The sequence below is a fragment of the Oryctolagus cuniculus genome, chromosome 10, assembly GCF_051225735.1.
Source record: "Oryctolagus cuniculus isolate XC-2025 breed Fujian yellow rabbit chromosome 10, ASM5122573v1, whole genome shotgun sequence".
Classification (NCBI taxonomy): Eukaryota; Metazoa; Chordata; class Mammalia; order Lagomorpha; family Leporidae; genus Oryctolagus; species Oryctolagus cuniculus.
In genome coordinates this window covers 65,714,510-65,741,644 of record NC_142876.1, presented here as the reverse complement: position 1 = coordinate 65,741,644, position 27,135 = coordinate 65,714,510, and the positions used below count along the sequence as shown (strand labels likewise).

General features: G+C 49.4%; 1 protein-coding gene, 1 long non-coding RNA gene and 1 other non-coding gene across 13 annotated transcripts in view; 1 reads left to right on the top strand and 2 right to left on the bottom strand.

Moving 5' to 3' along the window:
- LOC127492407 (uncharacterized) overlaps positions 1-9,193 on the top strand; it is a 37,441-nt gene extending 28,248 nt beyond the window's left edge. Inside the window, exon 3 of the long non-coding RNA XR_016214155.1 lies at positions 8,978-9,193. This is a non-coding gene — a long non-coding RNA (uncharacterized LOC127492407). The remainder of the gene's footprint in view (positions 1-8,977) is intronic.
- PTPRM (protein tyrosine phosphatase receptor type M) overlaps positions 9,146-27,135 on the bottom strand; it is an 884,286-nt gene continuing 866,296 nt past the window's right edge. For all 11 annotated transcript variants that reach the window (XM_089305318.1, XM_008261054.5, XM_089305319.1 and 8 more), the window contains 2 exons: positions 23,722-23,857; positions 9,146-9,882 (listed from right to left, as the gene is read on the bottom strand). In XM_089305318.1, coding sequence (XP_089161444.1) covers positions 9,829-9,882; positions 23,722-23,857 — 190 coding nt within the window. In that variant the 3' untranslated portion in view covers positions 9,146-9,828. The remainder of the gene's footprint in view (positions 9,883-23,721; positions 23,858-27,135) is intronic.
- LOC149123799 (signal recognition particle RNA) lies at positions 16,193-16,497 on the bottom strand. Its single transcript, XR_016215191.1, has one exon.

The following is a 27,135-nucleotide window of genomic DNA, read 5'->3' as shown; positions in this document are numbered from 1 at the left end:
GCTGGGGTGGGAGGCAGCCCAGCAGAAAAACAAACTGTCTCAGGATGGAGAGGAGAGAGCTGGGGGAGCCATGTACCAGTGTGCGGTGGCCAGGCCAGAGAAGGGTCGCCGTGCACAAGCGCAGGGCCTCAGCCGCCTGGCTGCCTACCTTCCAACCTTAGCCCACTCCTGCTGCTGGAACTGAACACCACACTGGGTCATTTCTAAAGAACAGAGGTTTATTGGGCTCACAGTTCTGGTGGGTGGGAAGGCCAGCCTCAGTGGCTGGCATCTCACGCTGTTGCATCACAACACAGGGGAGGCACCACGTGGCCAGACGGAGTGAGTTGCTGGTTGCGTCTCTCTTCTTGCAAAGCCGCTAATGCTCTCAACAGGGTCTCACCCTCATGACCTCATCTCCCCCTAATCCCCTCCCAGAGGCCCCGCCTCCACATGTTCCCAACGCGTGGACCTCAGGGGGACACTGAAGCTGGGACACCTGCCGAGTGTCCTGTGTGTCAGCTCAAGTAAGCAGTGGAGCTGGCGGGGCTGGAGAACATGGGGGTGGGACAGGGGCCTCCTGGCTGTCACAGGGGTGGGCTGTGCATGCTGGCTGGATAGTGGGGGCCCCTAACCACAATGGACTCTGGGATTCTGTACAATTTGGGGTGGTGGTGGTGGTGGTGGTGGTGGTGGTGTCAGAGTTTCAGGAAAGATAATCTAATTAATTTTCAGCCCAGCATGAGAGGGGCTGGAGGGAGAGGCACAGAGATTTGAGGACAAGTAAATGAAGTTTTGTGCACCCCCAGGTCTGTGGTCTGAGCCCTCAGGCTGGGGGTGGGGTGAGGGGTTTGGGCCTGAGAGCTGGGGGATGGGCCCAGGGAGGAGGGGGAGAGATGTGGGAAAGAGCATGCGGGGTGTGTTGAGGCTGAGCTTGAGATGAGGAGGGCATGGGGGCACTGTGACTCAGAGGGCCAGGGAGGCTGCAGAGGGATGAGGTGACTGGGGCAAGGGGGAGGCAGAGGAGTGTGAGGCAGGGGTCAGGTGGATTCCTGAAAGGTGTCTGGGTGAAGATTGGGAGGGGTGCGAGAACCACTAGAGGAACAGGTACTTCGTAGACACCGTGTTGGTACAAAGATGAGATGGATCCGAGGAGAGTTAGCAGGTGGCCTGGAAACACCCAGTTTCCTGATTAGGCGGCTGCAAGCACAGGGGTCCAATTCACAGGCAGTGAGGAGGACTTTTGGGGGTGGGGGGCGGGGAGGAGTGACCCCCACCTGCCGTCTGATGGAGGCCTGAGCCCTGGAGCTTCCAGGCGCCTCCTGCCCTCAGGAGCTGGCTTTCCAAGGCCGGAAATGATCACTGTTTCTCTGAATTTAGGGAGAAGGATGTGAGGATGGGTGTGGAGGTCAACACAGTTATAGGTGTGTGAGCAGATGGTTGATTTTTCCAGCGAAGTCGGAAATAAAGCGGTTCTTGGGTGTGAAGAAGGGTTGGAATACTACCATAGAGAATAGAACAAGAAAGACGGATGCCAGGAATTTATAGCAGCCGTAACGTGCCCATTTGTGTGTGCGTATATTTTTTTTCTGAGCAGCTTGGGTGTATTAAGGAAGCAGCTGGATGGGGTTCTTTATGTGTAAATATACGTAGGCAGCATTTAGATGGGTGTTGGTATCTTCCCCCAATCTGACAATCTCTTTTAATTGGCGCGCGCAACTCATTTCCATTTTAATGTGATTATTGATACAGTCGACTTTAAATCTACCTTCGTACTCTGTGTTTTCTACTTGTCCCATCTGTTCCTTGTTCCATTTTTTCTGTCTTTTTCTTCCCTCTTTTGGATTAATTGAGTCTCTTATGATTTTATTTTGCCTTACTTGTTGGCGTAGCAGCCGTAACTCTCTGTTGTGTTACTTTAGTGGTTGCTCTGGGTTTGTGGCGCACGTCTTTACCTCGTCCCTGCCTTCTAGTGGTATTATATGACTTTATGGGTAGCAGAAGACTCTTTACAACATTTTTCCCTTCCCTCTGCCGTTGTCACACCTTTTTTTTTCTTTTTTACATATGTTACAAGCCACACACTACGTGATGTTATATTTAAACAATTATCTTTTAATATTGATATGAAAAATCTTTTCTATTTATCCATGAAATACATGTGCAGTGTTCTTCATGCCTTTGTGTAGGTGCGGATGTATTTCCTTCACAGCTTGTGTCGTGGGCTTCCAGGTGGTGCATTCTTTCAACTTTTCCATGCTGGAAAACTTGTTTCTACCTTTGCTTCTGATGGTGCTTTTGTTCAGTATAGAATTCTAGGTTGACACTTTTTATTTCAGGACTTTAAATTAGTGTTTTGTCTTTTGGCTTAGAATAGGTCTGAAAATAAGTCTGCTATAATTACCTTTAAAATTTTTTTTTAAAAAGGTATTTAATTTTTGGAAAGACAATGACAGAGAGATGGAGAGAGAGATCTTCAGTCCAGTGGTTCACTCCCCAAATTGCTGCAACAGGTGCAACTGGGCCAGGCTGCAGCCAGGAGCCAGACTCTCCACTGGAGTTTTCCACGCGGGTGGCAGGAACTTGATTACTTGAACCACTACTTCTTAGGTGGAGTATTAAGGAGCTGGAATGGAAGTGCAGAAGCCAGGAGGCTGGCATTCTGATACAGGTACGGTGTCCTGAGCACCAACTAACCCTGTTGCACCACAATACCTGCCTCCTCTGCTTTACTTCTCCTCTTTCTCTGAACACACGAGGTCTTTTCTCTGCCGCTTACACAATGTGCTGTCTGTCGTTGCTTTGCAGTAACCTGATAATGATGTGCCGGACTACAGTTTTCTTGGTATTTCTTGTGTTTTGAGTTTATTGAGCTTCCTGGATCTGCAGGTTTATCATTTTCATCTAGTTTGGAAAGTTTGGGTCATTTTTTCAAATATTATTCCTACACCATTTCTCTTCAGCTTTGGAGAGATCCTAAATAGTTCACTCATGCTCTATTTTTATTTTTGTTTTCAATCTTTTCTCAGTGTGTGTTCTTTTGGATGGTTTCTACTGATGTATTCAGGGTCACTGAGTATCCTTTTTTTAAATTTTAAAATTTAAAAAAAATTTTAAAAAGGCAGAGTTAGAGGCAAAAACAGAGAGAGAGAGAGAGAGAGAGAGAGATCTTCAATTCTCTGGTTCACTCCCCAGATGGCCACATCAGCTGGAGGTGTGCAGATCCAAAGCCAGGAGCCAGGAGCTTCCTCCGGGTCTCCCATGCAGATGCAGGGGCCCAAGGACTTGGGCCATCTTCTACTGCTTTCCCAGGCCATAGCAGAGAGCTGGATCGGCACTGGAGCAGCTGGGACTCAAACTGGCACCCATATGGGATGCTGACACTGCAGTCAGTTTGCTTTTATCCGCTACGTCTCAGTGCCGGCCCCTTACTGAATATACTTTTTAATTTTAGGATTTGAAGTTTCCATCTCTTAAAGTTCTATTTGGGTCTTTTATATATTTTCCATGTCTTTGCCAAACTTGGCTAAATCTTTCCTCTAATGTCTTGTCATCTATAATAAAGTTATAAAATACTTTCATGTGCTTATCTACTAATTCTATTATCATCTGTGTTCTTTCTGGGTCAGTTTTGATTGACTTTGTCTGCGTTATATGTCATATTTTCATTCTCTCTTTGTGTGCCTGGTAACTCCTGGATTGTGATTGTTCCTTTCTTGAGTACTGGGTATTTTTGTGTCCCTATAAAAACATTCTCGAGTTGCCCTCTGTGACGCGATTGTTATTTGATCCCTTAGTTACTGCTTTGCAAGGCAGGACCACAGCTATGCTAAGCCTGGAGATGATTTTGTGCCACATGCTGAGTCAAAACCTCCTGGGCTCTCTGTCATTGGGACAGACACTCCTCTGGCCTGAGTGTTATTGGCCCTGACCCTTCTGGGGGCGGGGTTCCTCTGTGGCCTCAGGTAATTTCCTTACATGCTTGTGTAGCCAGTCCTTCCCTGAAGACTCGAGGGGGACGCTCCAGGTCTCTGAACTCCTTCCCCATGCAGCGCTCCCATCTCTGGGACTCCGCCCTACAAACCGTAGCCATCTGGGCCTTACCGAACTCTCAGAGACGAACTGGGCTCCCCTGGGTTTCTCTTCCCTGCATCCCTCATCTAGAAATTCTCTGCAGCCTGTTTGCTGCGGCCAGTCCCAGGAGTCCCCCAGTTTGCTTCTTGTTTCTTGCGGATCAGTGTCCTTCATTGTCTGATGTCCAGTATCTTGAATGCCATTTTTACAAGATTTATTTACTTATTTGAAAGAGTTACAGAGAGGCAGAGGCAGAGTGAGAGGAGGTCTTCCATCCTCTGGTTCACTCCCCAAATGGCTGCAACAGCTGGAGGTGTGCCAATCTGAAGTCAAGAGCCAGGAGCTTCTTCTGGGTCTCCTATGGGAGTGCAGGGACCCAAGGACTTGGGCCATCTTCTGCTTTCCCAGGCCATCACAGAGAGCTGGATCAGAAGAGGAGCAGCTGGGACTAAAACTGGCATCCAAATGGGATGCCAGCACTATAGACAGCAGCTTTTACCCACTACACCACAGTGCCAGCCCCCTTGGATGCCACTTAAAAGTTATTTTCATTCATTTGAAAGGCACAGAGACAGAGACCTTCCATCTTATGGTTTACTCCCCAGATACCTTTAGTTTTATTTTTTAAAAAGTATTTTTTAAAAAAGATTTATTTTATTTATTTGAAAGAGTTAGAGAGGTAGAGACAGAGAGAAAGGTCTTCCATCTGCTGATTCCTTTCCCAAATGACCACAACAGCTGGAGCTGAAGATCTGAAGCCAAGAGCCAGGAGCTTCCCCTGGGTCTCCCAGTTGAGTGTGGGGGCCCAAATACTTGGACCATTGTCCAGTGTTTTCCCAGGCATGTCAGCAGGGAGCTGGATGGAAGTAGGGCAGTCGGAGCTTGAACTGCCGCTCACATGGGATGCTGGCGCTGCAGGCTGGGGCCTTAACCTGCTGCGCCATGCTGCCGGCCCCCCTCAAATGCTTTTATAACATCCCAGGTTGGGTCAGGCCAAAGCCAGGAATCAGGAACTCAGTTACTCAATCCAGGTCTCCCATGTGGGTGGCAGGGTCCCAAGGACTTGAGCCATCCCTGCTGTCTTGCGGAATGCACCTTAGCAGGAAGCTGCATGGATAAGTGGAGCTGGGACTGGGACCAGGCACTCTGAAAAGGGCTGCAGGTGTCTCAAGTGGCATCTCTACCACCTTGCCAAACACCCGACCCTGCATGCCATTTATTTATTCTTATTTTCAAAAACAACCTTATTCATAACACATACTAAAAAAAATTTCTACCCCCTGGAAATGAGCTAAAAAAAAATTCACCTCCTTGTTCCCACTTCCTCCATTCCCTACAAATAAAAGGGAAAAACGGCAAAGGGACAAAACAAAACAGCCGTGGAAGAGGTTGGGGTCAGAATCTGGTGTGTTTGATTTCGGGGGGATGCGTTTCAGGTTTCAGGGGGGAGAAGCTAGGAGGTGTGGCGGGCAGTTGTTGAATTGAGATGTATTTGGAATGCGAAGCAATGAGGTCCCCGTGCTTAGTGTGTCAGAGGGGGCGGTTTCCTTGGGGTTTGAGACTGTGGGGGAAGTTTATTTATAGCCGAGTAGGATTTCCTTAGGGCCTACTGAAGATGGCCGGGTATTGTCTGAAGTGGAGGAACAGGAGGAGGTGCCTGGGAGTATGGAGAGGGCTGTATGGGGAGGACTTGACTCCACAGGCCACGCCCTCGAGGGTGGGATTTACTTCACTCCAGCCTACCAGCCTGCGTGGGAGGTCTTCAGGCGGCTGGCAGGTGGCAGCCACCCTCCCAGATGAGGTAATTCCCACATCCTGGTGTTCCTAGCTGTGAGCAGTTCTTTCCCACACGGAGTAGGGCTGTCTCTTTTAACCAACAGAATATTGTAGCAATGGCAAGGTATGACTTGCTAGGCCAGGTATGACTTGCCAACAACCAGAACCAACTTGGCAGACACATGAGTGAGCTTTCCCCAGCCCCAGCCGAGCTCTCAGATGACTACAGCCCCAGCCCAGCATTCAAATGGTCACCTTGTGGGTGAGCCCAAAGCAACTGGGTAAACCACCCCTGAATTTCTTGCCCAAGGAAACCACATAAGGTAAACATTTATTGTGGTTCTACTCATCAAAATTTTGGAGCAAATTTTTATTCAGCAGTAGATAACTCATGCACATTTTGGAACTTGGGAACTAGGATGCCTTAACACAACCTAAAAGTAAAGGCGTGGGTTTGGATGTGGGGAGTGGTGCAGAAGGACCCCCATGGTGGGGGCTGCTGGGAGCTCGCACACATGGTCACTGACCTGGGGCTTCCCCTTGTGGGCTGGGCCCCTTTCTGAGAATTAAGTCGCCATAGCAGCTGCTTCACATCTGGCCTCCACCTCTTGCACCCAGGATTCCCCGGGGCTCCCCCTAGCTGGAAATCCACAGAGAATGGCACTCTGAGAAGTTGAGGCCTGTCATGCCGACGTGCTCCAGAGACACCATGGGGCGCTGCCAGGAGGCTATCCTTGAGGAGCACCATGCCAGGGGGTTGAGGCAGGATCCTCCGGCTTCCACAGCACTCACGGGCACTGAAGTAGCAGGGAGGCTCCGGGTGACATGACCGCAGGGGACCCCGAAGATCAAGACAGACAGAGGTGGCCTCTCAGCCAAGAGCTTGGCCTACGTTGTATTCTGGAGGCACACTTCTCTGTATTGCAAATAAGAGATCTCAAGGCCGAAAGAGTCACAGGATGTCCCTTTATTTATTTATTTTTAAAGATTTATTTATTTCTTTGAAAGGCAGAGTTAAAGGGAGGCAGAGGCAGAGAGAGAGAGAGGTCTTCCATCCACTGGTTCACTCCCCAGATGGCTACAAGGGCTGGAGCTGCACTGATCTGAAGCCAGGAGCCAGGAGCTTCTTCTGGGTCTCCCACGTGGGTGCAGGGGCCCAAGGACTTGGGCCATCTTCTCTTGCTTTCCCAGGCCACAGCAGAGAGCTAGATCGGAAGTGGGGCAGCCGGGATTCGAACCTGTGCCCATTTGGGATTCTGGGCCTGCAGGTGGTGGCTTTACCCATTGTGCCACAGTGCCATTCCCAAAATGTCTCTTTCCTTCCATCAGCATTTGTGCTCAAAGGCGAAAGACGAGAATCCAAGAGATTCAAAAGTCTAGAGGAAGCTGTTGGCTTCAGTGGGAGGCGAGGGCTTCACAAAGGCAGGGATTGCCTGAGAAATGCCTGTGCCATTAGACTCAGAAATCTCGGGGCATTTCAGTGCAGGCTGGCATGACTGCTCTGTTCACCCAGGTGCAGGGAGTGGAGCCCAGGGCCACGACTTGACAGAGGAGTGCCCGGGGTTTCAGCACACTCTCCTGGTCAAGGCCTGGCTCAGACACAGCACGTGTATCTGTCCATGTATTCATCCCTGTTCCTGGAGCCCAGAGTGGTCATTTGAAGAGACACAAAACCAGCAGTCATTTCATCTTGTAGGTGCTCATTCCAGAACTGGGTGGGATGCCGAGGCCATTCCCTGGGAGGAGCCTGTGTGTGGGGCACCAAGTGTGGACTCAAAACTCAGCCAGCTCTTCCAGGGGGTGGAAAGGGTCCCACCCACTCTAAGGAGGGGTTTGGGGAGAATGATGCCCGTCAGGGGTGGTGCATGGATTGCTCAGAGCAGTTGAGAAGGCCAGAGATGCACATGCCAACTTCAGTCGTCTTGGTGGACAGTCTCTGCTCTTGTCCTTGGTCACCAAGCTCTCCAGAGCGGGCAGGAGTAACGCCCTCCTGTCTCCCACTTCCAGCAGTCTTCCTGTCTCAGCATGAGCAGGCCTCCCTGCACCTGTCGGTTGTACGAAGGGTGCCAGGGATGACCCTGCTGCCTTCTCTCCACCTCCCTTGGGCTCTGGAGATGTTTGGAGCCTACTAGCTGGTATGACTTTGGGCAGTTTCTTAAATCTAAGTGGGCTTTCTCCATGTGTCAGAGGGGGCTCATTTTGGGGGGAGGGCTTGCTACCACTTGGCAAAGTGTCTGGCTCAGAATTGGCACTGCATAACGGTGGCTCTCCACCAGAGACTGGCAGTCATTTAGCGGCCCATAGCTCGGGCCTGATTCATACTGTACACCCTCAGCATTCCTCCTCTCAAAGCACAGCCCAGGCTGCCCCGACCATGGTGCTGATCTTTCTATGTGGTGATCTCCCCTTGGGCAGGAGCTGTCTCTCTCTCTGTTCCTGCATCAGTGCGCTGATTCAATAACCTTTTACAAACTCTCCTCCTGGCATGCTTGAGGTTTGAATGAGCCACGGAGAGGACAGATACTATCCCCCGGCTTTGACGGAGGTGAAACAGGGCGGGGAGGGGGGAAATCCCATTCAGAAAGTCCCTATCATTGCAGAATTCACACCCATCATGGGGTCCTCGGGTGTGTTTCCTCAGCACAGGGGGGCCAGAGTTCTCGCTGACAGAATTCGCTCAGAAACCCCAATTTATCCGTTCCAGGCAAAGAGGCTGCTATGGTTTGAATGATGCCACCAAGACGTGCGTTCAAACTGAGCTGCTGTTGTGATGGTGTGGGGAGGTGGGACCCTTAAAGGGTGTGAGTTCAGGAGGGCATCCCGGGCATGAATGGGTTAAGTCCCATGCCATTGTGCAGGGGTGGGTGTGTCACTGTGGGAGTGGGAGTGGCCTGGTTACCAAAGTGAGGCTGGTGTCCTCCTTGTACTCCTGCTGCCTGGGCTCTGTCCCTGGGTCAGATGTGTGCACCTGCTCCTCTGCCATGTGATAACACAGCAAGAAGGCCCTCGCCCTACACCTTGACCTTTGCTACCTCTAGATCAGGGAGAAGTATGCTGCTTTCCTTTATGAATTACCCAGTCTGTGCTTTCCTGATACAGTGGCAGAGAACAGACCCAGATGAGCCCACGAGCACTCTCTCTCCCCCAGGGGTCTGGTGTGACGGGGGCGGCCTCCGCCACCTGTGCGCTGAAACCCCCAGGAATACGCCACGACTGGTCATGGGTCAGCATTTATTGAGTCGAGAATTCACACAAGGTAACATCATACAGGACATCGTTTGCAGGGCTTGATAAAAATGATTGTCACTCACTGTGCTTCACAAAAATTTCTTTTAATGAATAAATAATTTGATGAAATCAAAAATATTTACAAGTATAAACACACGGAAAAGCTTTGGATCTCTGCATCTGACCATCGGGTCCTGTATCGGTGAACCGAGTCCGCCCAAGCTTCTCCCTTGGAAACAATACAAATCTGATAGCAACAGGAACTCATACGACATCTCTGTCCGTTACACGTTTATCTGTTAGTCCTGGAAAGCTACAGGAGTTTCTATTATGCAACATGTTAAAATACAAATATTAAGTAAAATAATATAATGCCAGAGAGCATTCTCCACTGAACAAAGACGGACACTCAGCGGCAACAACGAAGGATCACAGGCCACAAATTCATACCCCAAAGGTACAGATCCCTTCCTACGAATAGAATTGTGCTCTTCGGTTGACCAGATGTCTGCGCTGCTCTAACAAGCCGGCGACTGGGAGTGCGGTATCTGGCGCCTGTATGCAGAGCGTGGGAGTCCCTCGGCAGCAGCATGACTGGGAATTGGGCAGTGCAAGCAGTTTTAGAAACATGTTCTGGGGGCTCTTAAAAAGAGCCAATTATGCAAAGCAAAATAAGCGTATTTGAGAAGTCTCCATCTCGTCTACACGCACACCGCAGCCCGCCCCGGCTCCATGGGACGGAGGGCTTTGTCTGCAGGCCCGTCGCTGCTGTCAGCCGGAATTCAAGTACTCCAGGGCCACCTCGTAGCAGAACTTGTACTGATCCTGGAAAACAGGAGAGGGGCAATGCCAGCACCGTAACATCTAAGCGTTGTTTGTTAAAGCAGTTGTGACAGACGAAGGCCAGAAGGGAAGACGGCAAACAGACAAGGATTTGAATTAGCAATGAGTCGGAAAGTTGGGGTTCTGAGTGACAGGCAGTCACGCTTTGTAGATGCTCCCCATAGGGGCCTCGAGAAAGGGATCTGGATATCTGTGCTTGTTAGAATTCCTGGAAAGTTCTGGACAACTGGGACACATATGCAGCCTGCATCTAAGGGCCTCACCAGCTGCAGATCGCAAATATTCAGAAAAATAAAGCATCTGTACTGAACACGCACAGACCTTTTTCCTTGTCGGTATTCCCTAAACAGTACAGCATAACAGCTATTTACATAACATTGACGTTGTATCAGGGATTATAAGAGACAAAGTAGGGGGGGGGATTGTATAGGTTCTATACAAAGACTACACTGTTTTACGTTAGGGACTTGAGCATCTGTGACCTCCTGGAACCAGTCCTTGAGGGACATCAAGGGGTGACAGTATCTGTTTGTCCCTACACATATGTATATCTGGATGAATGGCCTTCATGGAAAATGCATGTTATGGAAAAACAGCATGGATTTCAAAATGTGTTGCACCGAAATAAACTCTAGCTTGTTCTGATGTATTGGAACAGGACCTAGTTGGAGGAGTAAGAATTGGACACAAGTTTGAACAGAGCCCCTATCAGACTAATGTGAATTCTACTCAAATTGAAGAAGCAGACACCAAGTTGAGGGTGAAGCTTAGCTTGGAAAAAGGGTGCAATCATTGAGTCCAGGGGCAGAGAGAGAGGCCACAAGGGCTTGAGGAAGTGCCTCTGTGACTTGCTCTTAGGAGGCCCTCGCTCATGACCCGGCTCTGCCCTGGGCCTCCAGTTGGCAAGAGCGCCTTAGTTTCATGAAGTTATTAAGCACCTCCGGTGCTCCACGCCCTCAGACCTGGCCCCTGATTTTTGAGGAGGCTATGATGCGGTGAGGAGGACAATACAGGTCACCCAGTGACAACAGGAACTGGCCCCCTGATGTGGGCGGTGGGCTCAGAGGAGGTGAGAGCAGATCTTAGGGAGGATCATAGGTGAGAGTCAGCCCTGTCCTTGGAGGAGGAAGATGATGTGGGGGACATGAAGGTGGCCCGAGGCTTGGTTTGCCTCAGACAGTCCTGGTTCTTGACTGTAGTCCTGGCATAGCTAGTAGCAAAAATGTCCCCGTTGGATGATAAAGTATGTAGCCGTCCTAACTGGGGTGCAAACCAACATTCCAGGTATGGAGAGGCGAATGTCTGAAATCCTCTGGGCAGCACAGACCAGTCCTTAAATCAGTCAACTCAGTTTTCTTCATCAAAACTGTAAGAGTCAGCTTGTGCGGCCCGGCAGCCCTGTCTTTCCACCCATCACCTGTTACAGCCACAACCCAAAGAAATGTACCTTTCAGTTTTGATGTTGCCAAATTAATAAACAGTTCTGGCTCTTTAGAAAAAAATGTGCCTCCTAATTTGTCATTGAAATTTCACTGACATTTCCTTTTCTTCATCTACATCCTGTTCCCTAAACACCCGAGTTGTACAACTCATGTATGTGCGAACCAGGGCCACAGTTTACCACTCATTGTGTAGTGCACCAGTCTATACACAGAGCGTGATGCATAGTTGAGAGCTGAACATTAGCCTTGAATATAAACTATGACAAATCAAGAGTTTAACAGCATCTGATTCAACCCAATATACCTTTAAAGTGAGAGACTGGGGACTTTGGAAGTCTCAGCCGCTTGAGAGCTTACAGTCTAGAAGTGAAGACACATAGGTCATTCTATCCACTGAAGATGCTACAAAATCAAGTCAGTAGCAGCAGTGGCCACTAGAAAGGCTAAAATAAAAAGACACAAGGGCTAGGATGTGGAGAATTCAGAGCCCTTCATAACACTGCTAGCGGGAATGTAAAGTGGTATAGCCACTTGAAAACAGTCTTAGACGCTCCTCAAAGTATTAAACATAGAATTACCACTTAACCCAGCAATTCTACTTCTTGGTATACACCCAAGAGTACCAAAAATATATGCTTACAGAGACACCTATAGACCGATGTCCATAGTGTATTATCCATAAACGCCAGAGGAGTTTTAACCCAAACGTTCACCAGTTGACAACATATGACCAAATGTAGCTAATAACACAATAGAATATGAGAGCACTTCAAAAGCTCACGGAAAATGAGATTAATAGTGAACTGTAGAATTTTTAAAATCCATGCATGATTTTTTTATAGTAGACATTTTCTATGAGCTTTTTATCGATCCCTCAGATTATTTGGCTACAAAGAAGAATGAAGTGCCAATAAATTCTACATTATAACTGAATATGAAAGCATTATGCTGAATAAAAGACACAAAGGGTTATGCAGGGTATGTTCCGTTTATCCAAAATATCTAGAATATAGTGGTCATCCTTTATCTGCAGGGCAAACATTCTAAGACCTGGCAGATGCCTGAAACCATGACATAGGCTATATATTATTTTCTACACACACATTTCCTATATTTCATGTTTTAAATTATATCTTTATATATATGGTAAATTAGGCACAGTGAGAGATTAACAATAATTAACAAGAGAATAATTATAAGATACTAGATAGGATAAGCACACCAGAAGGAATGTTACGTAAGTGTAAATGAGATACCAGAAGGAAAGTCATGTAAATGCGTTCTCTCTCAGTCTGCCTATGGGTTACCTGAACACAAGCATAGCTGAGAGGGCTGCTCGGTGACCACTGGGTAGCAGTAAGCACAGTCTGGATTTGCTGCACAAAGGGATGATTCATGTCCTGGATGGGACACGGTGGGATGGCTCAAGATTTCTTCCTGGGAAATTTCAAATTCATGAATCGCTTCTAGAATTTTCCATTTAATATTTTTGGATCAAAGTTGAGTGTAAGCAACAAACTCTGGAAAACCAAACCTTAGATAAGGGCCAGAGGACTACTGTGTGCAAATCTGAAAATAGACCGTGGGTTGCCAGGGACTGGGAGCAAGGGTAATAGGTGACTTCTAATATGCATTGGAGTTGGTTTTGGGGGGTGATGGTTGCACAACTCTGAATCTACTGCAAACCACTAAATTGTATACACTTTTAAAAAAAAGTTTGAGAAGCAGACACATACTTACACACACATGCACAAACACTCTCCCATCTGCTGGTTCACTCTCCAAATGTGCACAATGGCTGCGGGCAAAACTAGGAACTCCATCCAGGTCTCCCACAAGCATTGCAAGAACCCAATGAATGACAGGTGCTGTGGCTCAAGAGGCTAATCCTCCGCCTGCGGTGCCAGCACCCTGGGTCCTAGTCCCAGTCGGGGCGCCGGATTCTGTCCTGGTTGCTCCTCTTCCAGTCCAGCTCTCTGCTGTAGCCCGGGGGTGCAGTGGAGGATGGCCCAGGTGCTTGGGCCCTGCACCTGCATGGGAGACCAGGAGGAAGCACCTGGCTCCTGGCTGCAGATCAGTGCAGTGCACTGGCTGCAATGCACCAGCCATAGTGGCCACTTAGGGGGTGAACCAACGGAAAAAGGAAGACCTTTCTGTCTCTCTCTCTCACTGTCTAACTCTGTCCAAAAAAAAAAAAAAACAACAACAATGAATGAGCCATCTTTGTTGCTTCTCAGGGTCTGCATTAGCAGGAAAGTGGAAGCAGGAGCCAGACAGAGCTGGGACTCCAACTCAGGCACTCCAGTGTGGGACACGGGTGTCCTAACCACTGGGCTAAAAGACAAACTTAATGGTAGGCACATTCTCTCTCAATAAGGCCATTATACAAAATCAGCAGAAACATACTGCTTGCTTCGTGCTGTGAATTCTACCTCTTGTCAGTGAAAGGTTCGAGTGTGACTGCAAGGAGGGCTGCTTTGATGTAAGAAGCAGGAATCCATTTGCTTCTGTGGCATCACAGCCGAGTGCTCTACGCTGACCTGGACCTTAGGGGCCAATCAGCTCCCCTCTGGTTACAAAATAGGGAGGGGGTGGGTCAGGAGGATCATAGCTAAGGTGGTTTTCTGGCTTTGCCAATCTAGAATTCTATGGATGTAAGACCCGGTTTGCCTTTGAAGGAAGCCCCGTGACAGGGGAGATGGTATCTGTTAAGCTCGCTCGTCTTGCAAATCTTTATATTCCACCTGCCTAGCATCTCTCCCTGTCAGACCAGCTCCCTCTCTGCACACAGGGGCTTGTCAACAAATGTAGACTTTTTTTTTTAATATTAAACTCGATCTGGAGAAACTATTGTTTGCCCCAGGCAAAGTTATAGTTCTGATTCCCATTTTAATATTATTGTCAGGATTCAATACTTTTATTTTCAGTTTTTAAAAGAGTTTGGATTTCCAGCTTCTAAAAGGCCATCGTCATCCCACCAGGCTGACATATTGGCTACAGAGGACTCTGATCATCTCTCTCTCTTGTTTTTGTGCATCACAGGGATAACAGATTTTGTCACGTGCCTAAGAGATTCAAACCCTTACATGTACAAATGATTTTGTAGGAACCTAATGGTGCAATTGAGGGTGGTGACTTTGAGGTGTCCATTTAACATATTCCAACACACTTAGAGGGGACTCCAGGCTGCTGGCTAGAAACACAGGCTGGAAGCCCAGAAGGGCTTTTAGCCATCCCTGCTAAGGAGCGGCTGCCAGCAAGTCACTGAAATTGCCCTGTCTCAGGCGTAACTGTAAATTTCAAGACAAATGCTCCCTCTCTCATCTTCTCCCCCCACAAGCAAGCTGCTTATCCCGGAGATTCTGTGATGACTGGTTTCCGAATCAGAAAAACAAGGGGAAGGAGGAGGAAGACCCTGAATGGCCGTGTCCCCTCCTCCAAGCACCTGGGTAAGCGCCTGAGCTCTAAGGACACGGCAAGCTGATTACATTTCATCACCAATGAGGGCCTGCCTGCTGCGGTTTCCTCTCGCAACTCACTCGCGTTGGAACAGTGTAATTAAGCCACATGAGCTCTCCCTGCACTTCAGAGGGAAAAACAACATGTATGCCTGGGTCCCTGGCAGCCCCAACATGGGCGGCATTGGCTGGCTGCAGGCGTGAAGATGGGTGGGGAGCGGGAGCCCAGCCTGGTCTCGCCTCTCTCATGTGCAGGGTCATCATGAGGGCGATCTGCTATTCAAGACCCCCACACACTGCATGCTGGCCCAGCTCCCTGCTCCTGCGAAGGAGACCGGGACACTAAAGAGAAACTTAAACCTGAAGTGATTGCTTAAAAGTCCCCAGCTTGCTCGATGCAGCAGTCACAAGGCCAGAGCCCCAGCAGGCAGCTTTGGGGGCTCTGCCTTAGGTCAGCACCTGCTACCTGTGTCTGGGGAACTCTGGGGGCCTGCAGCCACTCCAGGCACTTCAAACACCCCATTCTGGCTGCCAAAGAGGATTCAAAGAGAACAATCTACACAGCTTACTTGGGGCAAGCGTCCTCCCTGACGCATCTGCTTTTCCAAGTGAAGACAGGTTTCACATTGTCGGCTGGATTCTGTGCTGAGAGATCCTTTAGGCAGGAAGAATCCTCCTGACTGACGCCCTGCCAGGAAGGCAAAGCAGCCCTGTGTGCTAATAATCGTGGGGGAGATCACTGGGTTTACACACCCCCATCAGGTCCCACAGGGCGATCGGCCCCTCTGTGCCAAAGGCACCAATAAATTCACATTGTCACTCAGTGAGACAGCTGCCACATCTCTGATGATGATGGGACAGGTCCTCGCTTCCATCTATAGTTTTAAAAAATGCAGCACTTTCTTCATCCAAGACCCCTGCAAAATCCACACCCAGTTCCTAATGACATGCCGTCTACAGAGGGCCACAACCTCCTGGGGGCTGGAGAGAGCAGCAGGAGGCCCAGGCTGGCCCCTGGCAAATACTGCACCAGCATTTCTGGGGAGCCGGGGCTCTGCTGCTGCAGATGGTGGGGTGTGGGCCAGACCCCTCAGTTCCTACCTCACGGAGATCAGAGTCAGGGGGCCAGGGGATGCATAGAGTTCAAACTTTTTTTTGCACCAAAATAAACATCTTTTAATTCTACTTTCCCACAAACTTTCTGAAGTATCCGAGAGTAAGCTGTCCCTTTTGGAGCTCTACCTATGAAAGTGTGTGCAGAGTACAGGCTGCCTGGCAGGCTGTGCATGAATGTGTGTGCACACGCATGTGCTGGACTGGAGGGTGTGGGAGGCCAGTGGGGAATCGGAGGCGAGCTGAGGTCCCTGCATAGCCCCTGCAATCCATACTCCCATGGCCAGTCTTCCTGTACTCTTGAGGAAGGGTCTGGGGCAAGCTTTGTCAATCCCCATGGATTTCAAATATTCTGCATCAAAATAAACTTTGGACCTGCTCCATTTCCAACCTGGGCCGGTTCACCCCTCCTTAGGCAACCTGGCGGTCCCCCGCTCCCGGGAGGTCACCATAGTGATGCCGAACTTAGTACGGACACCCGATTGGCATAGCGCACGACAGCCCAGAACTCCTGGACTCAAGCCATCCTCCAGCCTCAGCCTCCCGAGTAGCTGGGACTACAGGCATGCCCCACTGCACCTGGCTCAAAATAAACTTTTAATCCTACTTTGCATGAACTTTTTCAATTGCCCTTGTACCCAGCAGTTAGCTGACTATGTCATCTGCACAGAGGGAGAGTTGCAGTCTCCTCCGGCCCCACGGTGTGCAGTTTGGCAGGTGGGACACTGTATGGCACGTTAACTTTTCCTATACTAAAGAGGGAAGTGAGGCTGGGTCTGGGTGGCCAGCTGTCCAAACTGTGCAGGGGACGCGCAAGCCTGGGTCTGGAGTAAGTGGGGAGGAAGGCAGACTTGGGATGCAGAGGCAGCCATGTTACCTGGGAAGGGATACACCTGTTCGTCTTCCTCTACAAGGAGCACTTGCGCCATGATCCACCCCCAGGGCCCCTGGATGAACTGATCTGGGTCATGGCCTGGGCAAGGGCCGTTTTGAAAACTCCCTGGGGGGTGGGAGGCTGGCTGCTGTGGCGTAGCAGGTAAAGCCACCACATGCAGTGCTGGCATCCCATACGGGCGCCGGTTTGAGTCCCGGCTGCTCTACTTCAAATCCAGCTCTCTGCTATGGCCTGGGAAAGCAGTAGAAGATGCCCAAGTCCTTGGGCTCTTGTATCCACGTGGGAGACCTGGAAGAAGACTCCTGGCTCCTGGCTTTGGATCGGGGCAGCTCCGGCCATTGCAGCCAACTGCTCATTAGGATCTGATTACTCTGGCTTGATGGTTCTACAATGAATACATACAATGTGTTGAAATATCACTGTGTCTCGTAAACATATACAATTATTATCTGTCAACTAAAAACAAAGCTAGATAGAAAAAGCCAGTGCTCTGCTGAAGCCAGGCCACAGGCTGCCAGAACCGGGGGCCTCTGGGTGGTGCAGGGAACAGACTTTTCTTAGGTCTCCCAGGGGACTGTTCGTGTACAGGTCTGAGAATCCTCTGGGAGGGCATGGATGTCTTGGTCTGACGGGGTCCATGTGCCGAGATTACTTTTGCAAGCATCCTGACTGGGTTCTGCTCGGGGATCCTACACACTGATCCATCCAGGTGGGCTTGAGGCTCTTAGATTTTTCCTGGCAGCTGGAAGTGCTTGCCAAGTAACTAACTACTAACACAGCCACCCACGGAGGATTCATGACTGTCGCTTTCACCTTGGTCCCGTTCTTTTCTGATGCCCACATGTCTGGGGTTAATACATTGAGCTACACTGTATCTGGAGTTTTCATCTAATGGTTCTGTGTAAGTTGCTGATTTCTCCCTCCCCCTTGCCTTTTTCCCATAAAAAATCCTAAGAGCACTTTTTGAGTCCAGCCTCTGAGCTGGTAAAACAGCCTGGGAGAGCCTTGTGGGGTGGTCAAAAAAATCAAGGGGCTTAGGACTAGGGATCGGGGTTCTGGTCTGGGTTTGACTTGCACTGGTTACAAAACTCCAGACTGTGGTTTCCTTGTCGGTAGAGCAGGTGCAGCAGAGGTGTCCCCTGTCTCTGTGAAGAAGACTGAGCGAAGGAAGAGAACTCACAGGACCAGGTCTTTTAAACAGACGAGCCCTGGGCCCTGTAGGCATCTAGGACCAGTAGCCCCCATCATCATCATCATCATCTTGAATCATCATCATCATCATCTTGATATTACTTTTTTTTTTTTTTTTTTTTTTTGACAGGCAGAGTGGACAGTGAGAGAGAGAGACAGAGAGAAAGGTCTTCCTTTTGCCGTTGGTTCACCCTCCAATGGCCGCCGCGGCTGGCGCGCTGCGGCCGGCGCACCGCGCTGATCCGATGGCAGGAGCCAGGAGCCAGGTGCTTTTCCTGGCCTCCCATGGGGTGCAGGGCCCAAGCACCTGGGCCATCCTCCACTGCACTCCCTGGCCACAGCAGAGGGCTGGCCTGGAAGAGGGGCAACCGGGACAGAATCCGGCGCCCCAACCGGGACTAGAACCCGGTGTGCCGGCGCCGCTAGGCGGAGGATTAGCCTAGTGAGCCGCGGCGCCGGCCGATATTACTGTTTAAAAATGGCAGCATCACTGACATGTCACCCACGCACTAAACTTGATCTTTTTAAAGGTTACTCATTTTAAATAGAATTCACAGGAAGCTATTGGTTTGGACCAGGCTCTTGTGCTAGGCTCTAACAGATCAGGCCAGGTAGAGTCCCTTGGGCAAGCAGCAAATGAAGTCAGAGACTTTAAAATGGGTCAGTTTCTCACAAAGTGGGAGACTTGCTGCAAAGCAGTGGGAAGAGGTGAGTGTGCCCGCACCAGCATAAGGAAGTGCCCTCTGCCCTACACCTACAAGGGATGGTACTTAGAAAGGACTGGTCTACTTTGTGTCCTGTCTCTGTCTACAGCCCTTTCCCGCCTAGGAAACCAACCTCCTCTGCTCAGTGCACTGGAACACCCACTCTGTTTTAAAACTGCGACGTTGCCTGATTCTCAGACCGTTAAGAGCCGGTTCGATCTTTAACTTGTGATTTTGTCTTAGGAACAGTTCAGGGGTCTTCAGCATATTGACAGAGTTGTACTCTGTCTAAATGAGGACGTTTCCATCACTTTGAAAGGAAAACCCAAGCCTATCAGCAGTCACTTCCATTCTGCCAGTCCCTGGCAACCCTGATTCTGCTTTTTGCCTTGATGGTTTGCCTGCATATGGCACATACAGGGAATCACACAGCAGGTGGCCTTTAGTGCCTGTCTTAATATTCTTCTCCCCATTTTACAGATGAGAAAAACTGTAGTTCAAGAGAGGACTTCGGTTTTGCATTCCCACCGAGTCACAAGCTCCATGAGGGTAAGCCTGTGTCTTCTACTACTTTTGCATCCACCATGATGTCCAGCACAATACTGGGCACAGAGCTGAGGCTGACAAATACATGTTGAATGGAATGGAACTCAGGGAAGACCCTGGCTGATCCTGCAGTGGCACATTGGCAGGTAAATCTTTACTATCTCAGCAGAGAGATGCGTTTCTCATCAATGGGAAAGGCCTTTGCTTGGGCTGACTCCGGAGAAGCCAAGATGCCCGGGGGCATGTGTGTTCAGCAGAAATTTGTCTTGCCCCTGAGAAGGAGAGGCCAAGATGGGAAGGGGCTGGGGGTAATAATGGGGGGTCACTGGGACAAAAAAGGGAGTGGGAGAAGGGAACTGGCAACGTGCACAAGGTAGAAGGCAGAGGTGGTCAGGGCCATGCTGGATGATGATGATGCCTGGTGATGAGGCCATGCTGTCTGGTGCATGAAGAGGAAGGCGGGACCTTCAGGTGTGGGGTAGACCTAGAGTCAAAGAGGACCAGGAGGCTGAACATCCCCATGCCCTGATGGAGACCCTGAGAAGGCCCTGGATGTCTGTGCTGGGGGTCGGAGCCTGTCTCTTTCGGCTTTCATGCACTGGGAGGCCCCAGCCGGTGTGAAGCTCAAAAGCAGGCACTTATTTCCCATACGTGGTGCCTGAAGAGACAGCTGTGCCAGGCCTGCCTAGGGCATCTGGGTGACTGAGGAATCCAGAGATTCATGTCCCGGGCAGGCAAAGCGCTTGGGCTGGGGGAAAGAAGCTTCGAGAGCTTCCATCTCCTCGCAGAGGACCTGCTGTTGTTTCTCCAGGCAAGATCAATGCCCCAGAGCTGTTTCTCTACCAAGTCAGGGCCTGCCTGGGGAGCTTCAAAAGCCAGGCGTCGAGACAAAGGTGAGAGGAGACCGAAGTGGCTGAGTGGCAGTTTCTGGCCACTGTGAGGGCTTCAGAGGCGCTCAGGCTGGGGGACTGCATCAGAATCTAATGAGGCCAGCAACAGGGAGTCTCAGACCCGACCACGCCAGTCTGCCCTCTGGGGACCCTGTCTTTGATGGGGACATGAGGCTGGGGAAGAGATGCATGGCTTAGAAGCTGGGCTCACAAAAGGGTCAGGAGAAGAGGCAGCTGCACCTGCTGTGATTGAAAACCAAATCCAGTCTCGGGTCCTAAATGCTTTCACCTCCCGGCAACCCCCTGCCTCCCGCCGGAGCCCCCGAAAGTAACAGTCGGGAGGGAGAAATCATTGGTAGGGCCTTGTGGAGTTCCCTTGAGAGGCTTCTATGGGAACGGGCAACTTTGCAAAGTCAGAAGCCCATGTCACCAGCGCGAGGCACGAGGGGCGAGGGAGAGGTGTGTGCTGTTCCTCCCTGAGCGTTCAGCCCACACTGGTGGGGAGGGGGCCGTGGGGGATAGAAGGGGCCACAGTCACTGTATGAGGAGACCCTTCCCCCACTGCCTCCCTCCAGGCCAGCTCAGAAGCACCCCCAGGGCGTCCTGGCACACACTCCCTGTTCTAATTCAGCTGCTGGGACAACAACAGTTGGTGTTCAGCTCTCAGACAGCCTGTTCTGCCTCATAAAACTGTACCAGATTTTATCACCGTGACCTAAGTTAATTAATTCTCTCAGCCAACACACACACATATGAATACCAAACCAAACAGAAACGGACTTACGGCAGAAGGCGCACAACCAAACAAACAAATGACAAGGGCTCCTGTTCAGTTCTGGCAGCTTCAAACCCACTGCAAAGAGCACTGTGACATTTCCCCCTGGCCACCAGATACTGTCTGTGACTCTGCTGACAGTTACCATGACAGATTTCTCTGCAAACTGCACAGCCTTCCTACGTTTCTCTACCACTGATCTTACCCTAAACGTGGGGCTGACCTGCGGAGGTCTGGGCATCCAGGGACCCGTTTCCTCCATTAGAATTGCCAAGAACTGGAGCCAGCACTGTGGTGCAGCTGGTTAAACTGTCGCTTGCATACTGGAATCCCTTATGGGCGCCAGTTCCAGTCCTGGCTGCTCCACTTCCAATCCAGCTTCCTGCTAACACACCTGGAAAGGCAGTGGATGATGGCTCGGGCCCCTGCACCCACATGGGAGACTCAGGTTGAGTTCCAGGTTGCTGGCTGTTGCAGGTATTTGGGGAGTGAACCAGCAGATGGAAGATCTCCCTATCTCTGTCACTCTGCCTTTCAAATAAACAAATAAATCAAACCATTTAAAAAAATACCAGCAATGGCAGAAACTCCTAAGTTATTACAGAACAGGGGGCTTTGACCCCTAGCTCCCTTCAGGTCCAGCTACCAGAGTCTCCATTCATTTCATGAAGAATTGCTCCTGTCCAGTCATTTGCACCAGTGACTTGGAAAAGGCCCCGTTGTTTCTGCCTAGGAAAATTCCCAAGGGATGAATGCACAGAGAGCCGGTGAAGGAAAGGCCTGGTAGGGTCTGCTGCTAATAACTTGCTTAATTCAGGCTGCAGTGAGAAGGAAATGGCATTTCATTTTGGATCAAGGTCAGCCTTAACCTAAGGACAGAAGTTTGGAAGCTGCACATCTGTCTCTGGTGAGGTTAAATTCCAAACGAAGTCATGGTCAGAGCACTAAATTCATGCCTTTGTATCCATCCTCTGCCAGCCTATGACCCATGCCACACCCCCTCAGGCCTCCCTTGCCTGCAAGTTTGCTTTTAGCTCACTTGCTCCCTGCCTCCTGTGGGTGTCAGGGAGGGACTCAGTTCTTAGCTCGCTCTAGAAAAGGCTGCACGCTGGACACACTGGTTGACCTTGCAGCCCATCCACTGAAGCCTGGTACTCCACCGGGGGCCCTGGGGGCAGTGCTGGGCGCGGGCGAGTATTAAACATCCCGTAGATGCTGACGCATGGCTGCCTCCTAGTCTTCCTCTCAGTGCACAGAGAGTACTTCCAAGAGTTCATGGATAAAAGTGAATTAAAAAATAGGGTGATTTTAGTGGGGGGGAGTTTGAAATCCTTGCTTTTTGTTCATAATATGCATGTTCCGTGAACTTTCTGAAGATCCCCTCAAGTATGCAACTGACTGATGGGTTGTGAAGGCCTCATCCCCTGTAGGCACCTCCCCTATCAACTGGTATCTCTGTCCCCTCTGAAGATTCCAGAACACCTCCACAAAACAGCATTACCTTCCTGTTGGAACACCTCAATCAGCTACTGTGACAAAGTTTGTCAAAGTAAAACCCAAGGAAGTCAGGGATCTTGTCCAAGGACACTTCATTGGCACAGTTAACGTGGCTCAGGTCACCTAAGCTTGGTTGGTAACAGCACTGAGACAGAGCTTCCCGTGGGCTTCTCACGGCTGCACGGGCTTGGCGCCACAGACACCAACATGGTAACTACGGACAGTGAGAGTGTGCACCTGGCCGGAGGCATCCTTCTGCCAAATTCCCAGCCAGCTCCAGGCTCCCTGGACATAAAACAGCTTGTCAAGCACAGGACAGGTGTCTGGGGACAGCAGCTGCCCCTGGAGAGTAGGCTGTGCTGAGTGGGACTTGACCATGTCCCAGGAGCTGACCGTCACCAGGATTACCTGACACTGCTATAATGACTTTTCTGTTCACAGATGGAGACCGTAGCTACTTCCTCAATCAGCTCAAATCACAACTCTCTTTAGCTGCTTTGTTTTATTTTAAACTTGAACCCCACCCCTGCAGTGTCACAGATGGGGCAGCTTTTGAACCTTGCCTGCCTGGACCATCTCTTCCTCCCTCTCCCCTGCCCTAGGCCATCCTCCCGACCTTGGCTTGGTCTTCCTGCTTCCTTCACACCCTTCCTCTGCTCCCAGGGAAAGGACAAAAACCTAATCTAAAGGCCTCCTCCTTTAAGCTGTTCTCCTAGTCTTGAGTCACAGTGGTTGGCATTTAACAGCTCCACATAAAAAGATTTCACGAACTACTCTAATAATTGCACAAGGCCCTTTGTTTCTCAACTCCTTTAATGCTTTTCTCAGCTATGGCCACCGTAATTAAATGCAATATTCTGGATGTCAAACTAAAATTCAAAGCTTTGATACATATTAGGCGATTAAGCTATTTATAAAATCTATAATTTGAAAATCTGGCAGTTTCGTGTGCTATGATTATTTCTCCTCTGTGAAGACAAAGTGCTTAGCCACATGGATGGCTCTGCCAGGAAGAGAAATGAATAAGGATGTGCACTTATGAGTTTCAGCTATTTCCACATTTCAGAGGAGGCGAGACCAAGTCTCCGAGTGACAACACAAAGAAAGAGGCACAGTGAAGAAAGGGGGCGGAGCAAAGTGGGACAGGCGAAATGAGTGCCCCATGCTTCTGCGACCCAGGCTCTTTCTTTGTGAGCCAATGTCACAGCAGAGCTGGGAGCTGCACAGATACCCCCCCCCCCCCAGCCACCGAGCTAAACCAAGGACGCCCCACAGATGGCACGGGGATGGGGTGGGGGGCAGGGTCCTACCAGGAGATCCACCATGTTGGGTTTGTTGTTCCTCAGCGTCTTCACCGCGTGGAAGACATCCACGCTTCTCTGGTGCCGGAGCATCTCGCAGACGATGCTGATGGCACAAAACGTGCCACTGCGGCCGCCGCCGTTCCTGTCACAAATGACATCAGATGGTTGGCTCACCTGTGGTCTGTGGGACCACGTGCTCTAAGCCCCCGTGGAGCAGTCATGATGCAGGCCGTGGTGGCCAGGTGAACTCGTTGCCTGGGTCAGCTCCTCTCTGCAAGGGTGGGGAACATCCAAGGCCTGTGCAATCCTTTGGTCTGGTCCTCCCAAGAAAACCACAGGTGCAACTCAAAATTCAAGACATCTATACAGCAGAATCATTTTAAACTTGGTAATTGTGTATCTTCTGCAAATGATGGTTTACATATCCAAATGGCCTTTGGCAGAAGAATGGGTTCCCACCCAAAGCAAAGAGAACAGATTAGCCAAGAGTTTGGTCCTTGGTCCACCTGTCAGAAAGCCCTTTCTCTGCTTCGTGTTAGCCCTAGAGTTCATTACCTGATAAAGCATCTTGTAAGAACCCACAGCAGAAAGCTTTGGGCCAATGAGTACCAGTTCATCAAATGCCCGCCAGGAAAACTGGTGACTAGAGGGTTCAAAGACATACCAGGCCTTAGAAAAGAATCCACCTGTATTTCATTATCTCTAAAACAAAGGCTCTTGTTAAAGAAAATTTTTGATTGTGAATTAATTTTAGCTGTATAGGAGTATTGCCAAACTAGCCTAGCGAGTTCCCTTGTATGTCTAACTTCCCGGATGTGAATGTCTTATTTAACCCTAGCTGGTACAACACTGCTGAGCTGTAGACCTCGTCCAGATTCCATCAGTTGTCTTTTTCCAGGTCTAGGAGCCAACTCAGGAGCCCACCTTGAATTGAGCTGTGGTGTCCCCGTGGCCTCCTCCACCTGGGGCCGTGCCCCAGCCTTTCCTTGTCCTACTCGACTTTGACACACCTGAAGAATGTGATCAGGTATTCTGTAGACTGTAAAATGCAGAACGTAGAACGCGGCACAGAGTAGCCGTGGTCCCCAGCTACCACTTGCGAGTCACTACAAGGTGGAGAATGCCGACTGCCTCTTCATCTAGGGGATGTCTGTGACCTCTTACACTTGGAAGTGAGGTTGTACGTTCCTACAAGAAAATCTCAGCATCCTTGAAGGGGCTCACGATGTTGAGCTGTCTATGCTGATGTTAATCCCGCTCACTTACTAAGATGGGGTCTGGCTGGATTTTTTTTTTCTCCGCAAAGTTATCACCTTTCTCTTTGTGGTTAATGCATCTGTTGGAGGAAGAAACTTCAGGACTTTGCAAATGTGTTGTCCTTGTTTTGTGTTCACTGATCTTTGCATCCATCGGTGGATCCTCTGTGCAATAATGAGGACTATCATGTTTGCTTAAGGGCGGTTGTCTATGTCCCCCTGTCCTCAACATTCTACCATAAGACAGCTGCCTCTTCTGCCCCATTGAAAAATGCTTTTTTATGGTTCTATTATTTATGATGGACTTACACTGCTAATTCATTGCATGAGCTAAAATTCAACCGTATCAGGATTTATCTTGTTGCTCATATTGCTCCAGCTTTGGCCAACAGCAGTCCCACAAGGCTAGACCTTGTTCTTAGGACAAGCCTACCTCCGTTCTGAGCATCTGTCTACTTCCTGCAACCACACGATGTATCAGGCTCATCCTGTTATCCCTGAATCAGCTCTAGCATCAATGCCTGCTCCAAGGAGCAAAAGGAAGTTTTATTTGTTTAGAAAGATGAACAGAGTACCACTGTCATACTTAAAATAAGCAGATGTTACTGGCTTAATACAATCAAGCTTCTGGTCAGATTCCCGATAGTTTCTTGTTGCTTTTTAGAAATGCTCACCTTAGCAAAGTCCACACATTGCATTTAAGACATGTATTCTAATCCATAGGTTCCTCTTTGCTATTTTTTTCCTGGAGTTTATTTGTGTAGGAAATGGGCTCACTGTTGGAGCCCCACATTCTGGGTTTTTCTCCCTCATTGCACTGTTGTGATATCATCTATCATGTTGTTCTCTACTCACGTGCATCCTGGGAACTGGTGGTTGGCCCCGTGCCTTGGTCAGGATTCAGGATTTATTTATCGAAATATGGAGACCTTATAGGGGTATTCCTAAAGAGGCAGCACAAGGCATCTGGCTGTCACTTGTTTGTGATGGGTTTCAATGGCAGTCCGATCAATAAAATTCCACACCAGTTTTTAAATAAACAAACTACAGCAAAGTCCTTGGATGGTAAGCAGGTAGCTCAGTGAACTTTGACTGTTGCATATACCACACACCAATCACTATCCAGGTCCAGATACAGACCGGGGTTAGCACCCTGGGGCTTCCCACTTGCTTCCTCTTCATCAATACCATCAGAACCACCAGAGAGAACCTCTGTTCACACTTCTACCACCAGGAGTTTCTTTTGTTTTTGAACTTTGTACAGATGGAATCATATGGTATATACTCTCCCCAGTCTATGTGAGAATCACCCTCATTGTTGTATCAGTTTATTCTTTGATAGGAAGAAGTCCACTGAGCTACTGTGTTATTCATTTATCCAACAGCTGCTGAAGTTCTGGGCCGTTTCCAGTTTTCAGATTTGAGTATTATGAGTAAAGCTGCCATACGCGTGTCTTGTGTTCTGTGAGTCAGCTGTGTAGTGTATTCCTAGGAAAGAGTCATACAGCTTGGAGACTATGCACGAGTCCGCCCAGCAGGCGCTGGCATACCGTTGGCACAGTTGGGCTGGATAATAATTGCTTCCTAACAACAGTGCAGGAGATTTCCAGTTAATCCCAAGTTCACCGATACTGGTGCTACCATTTGTGCGGCTTTACAAATTTCAGCCATTCTGATGGGTTTGTGGTAGTATCTGATCCTGGCTTCAATATGTATTTTACTAAAAACAAATGTTAAGTGCCTTTTCTACATTTATTGGCTATTTGGATATCCTTCCATTCTTTTTTTTTTTAATGAAGTTCCTGTCAATTATGCCCACTGGAAAAACTGTTAGCTGTCTTTCCTGTTGACTGTCAGTAGTTGTCACACAATTTGGTGCTGAGTCTTTTGAAATGTATCACAACGTGTCTTCCCGTAGTCTTAATTTTTCTCCCTCTTATCATTGTCTCTGAGTGAGCAGAAGGGCTTCATTTGAATAAGAATCAGTCGGTCAATCTTTCTGCTGATGGCCAGTGTTCTGTGTCCTGCTTCCCCAAGTCTCTGATTGCCTTGTGGCCAGGAAGGCTTTCAACTGTGTTTTCTTCCAGAAGCTTTAGAGTTTCACTTTTAGTCTGTGACTCACCTGGAACTACGTGCTATGAAAAAGCTATGCTTTGACTTAAAA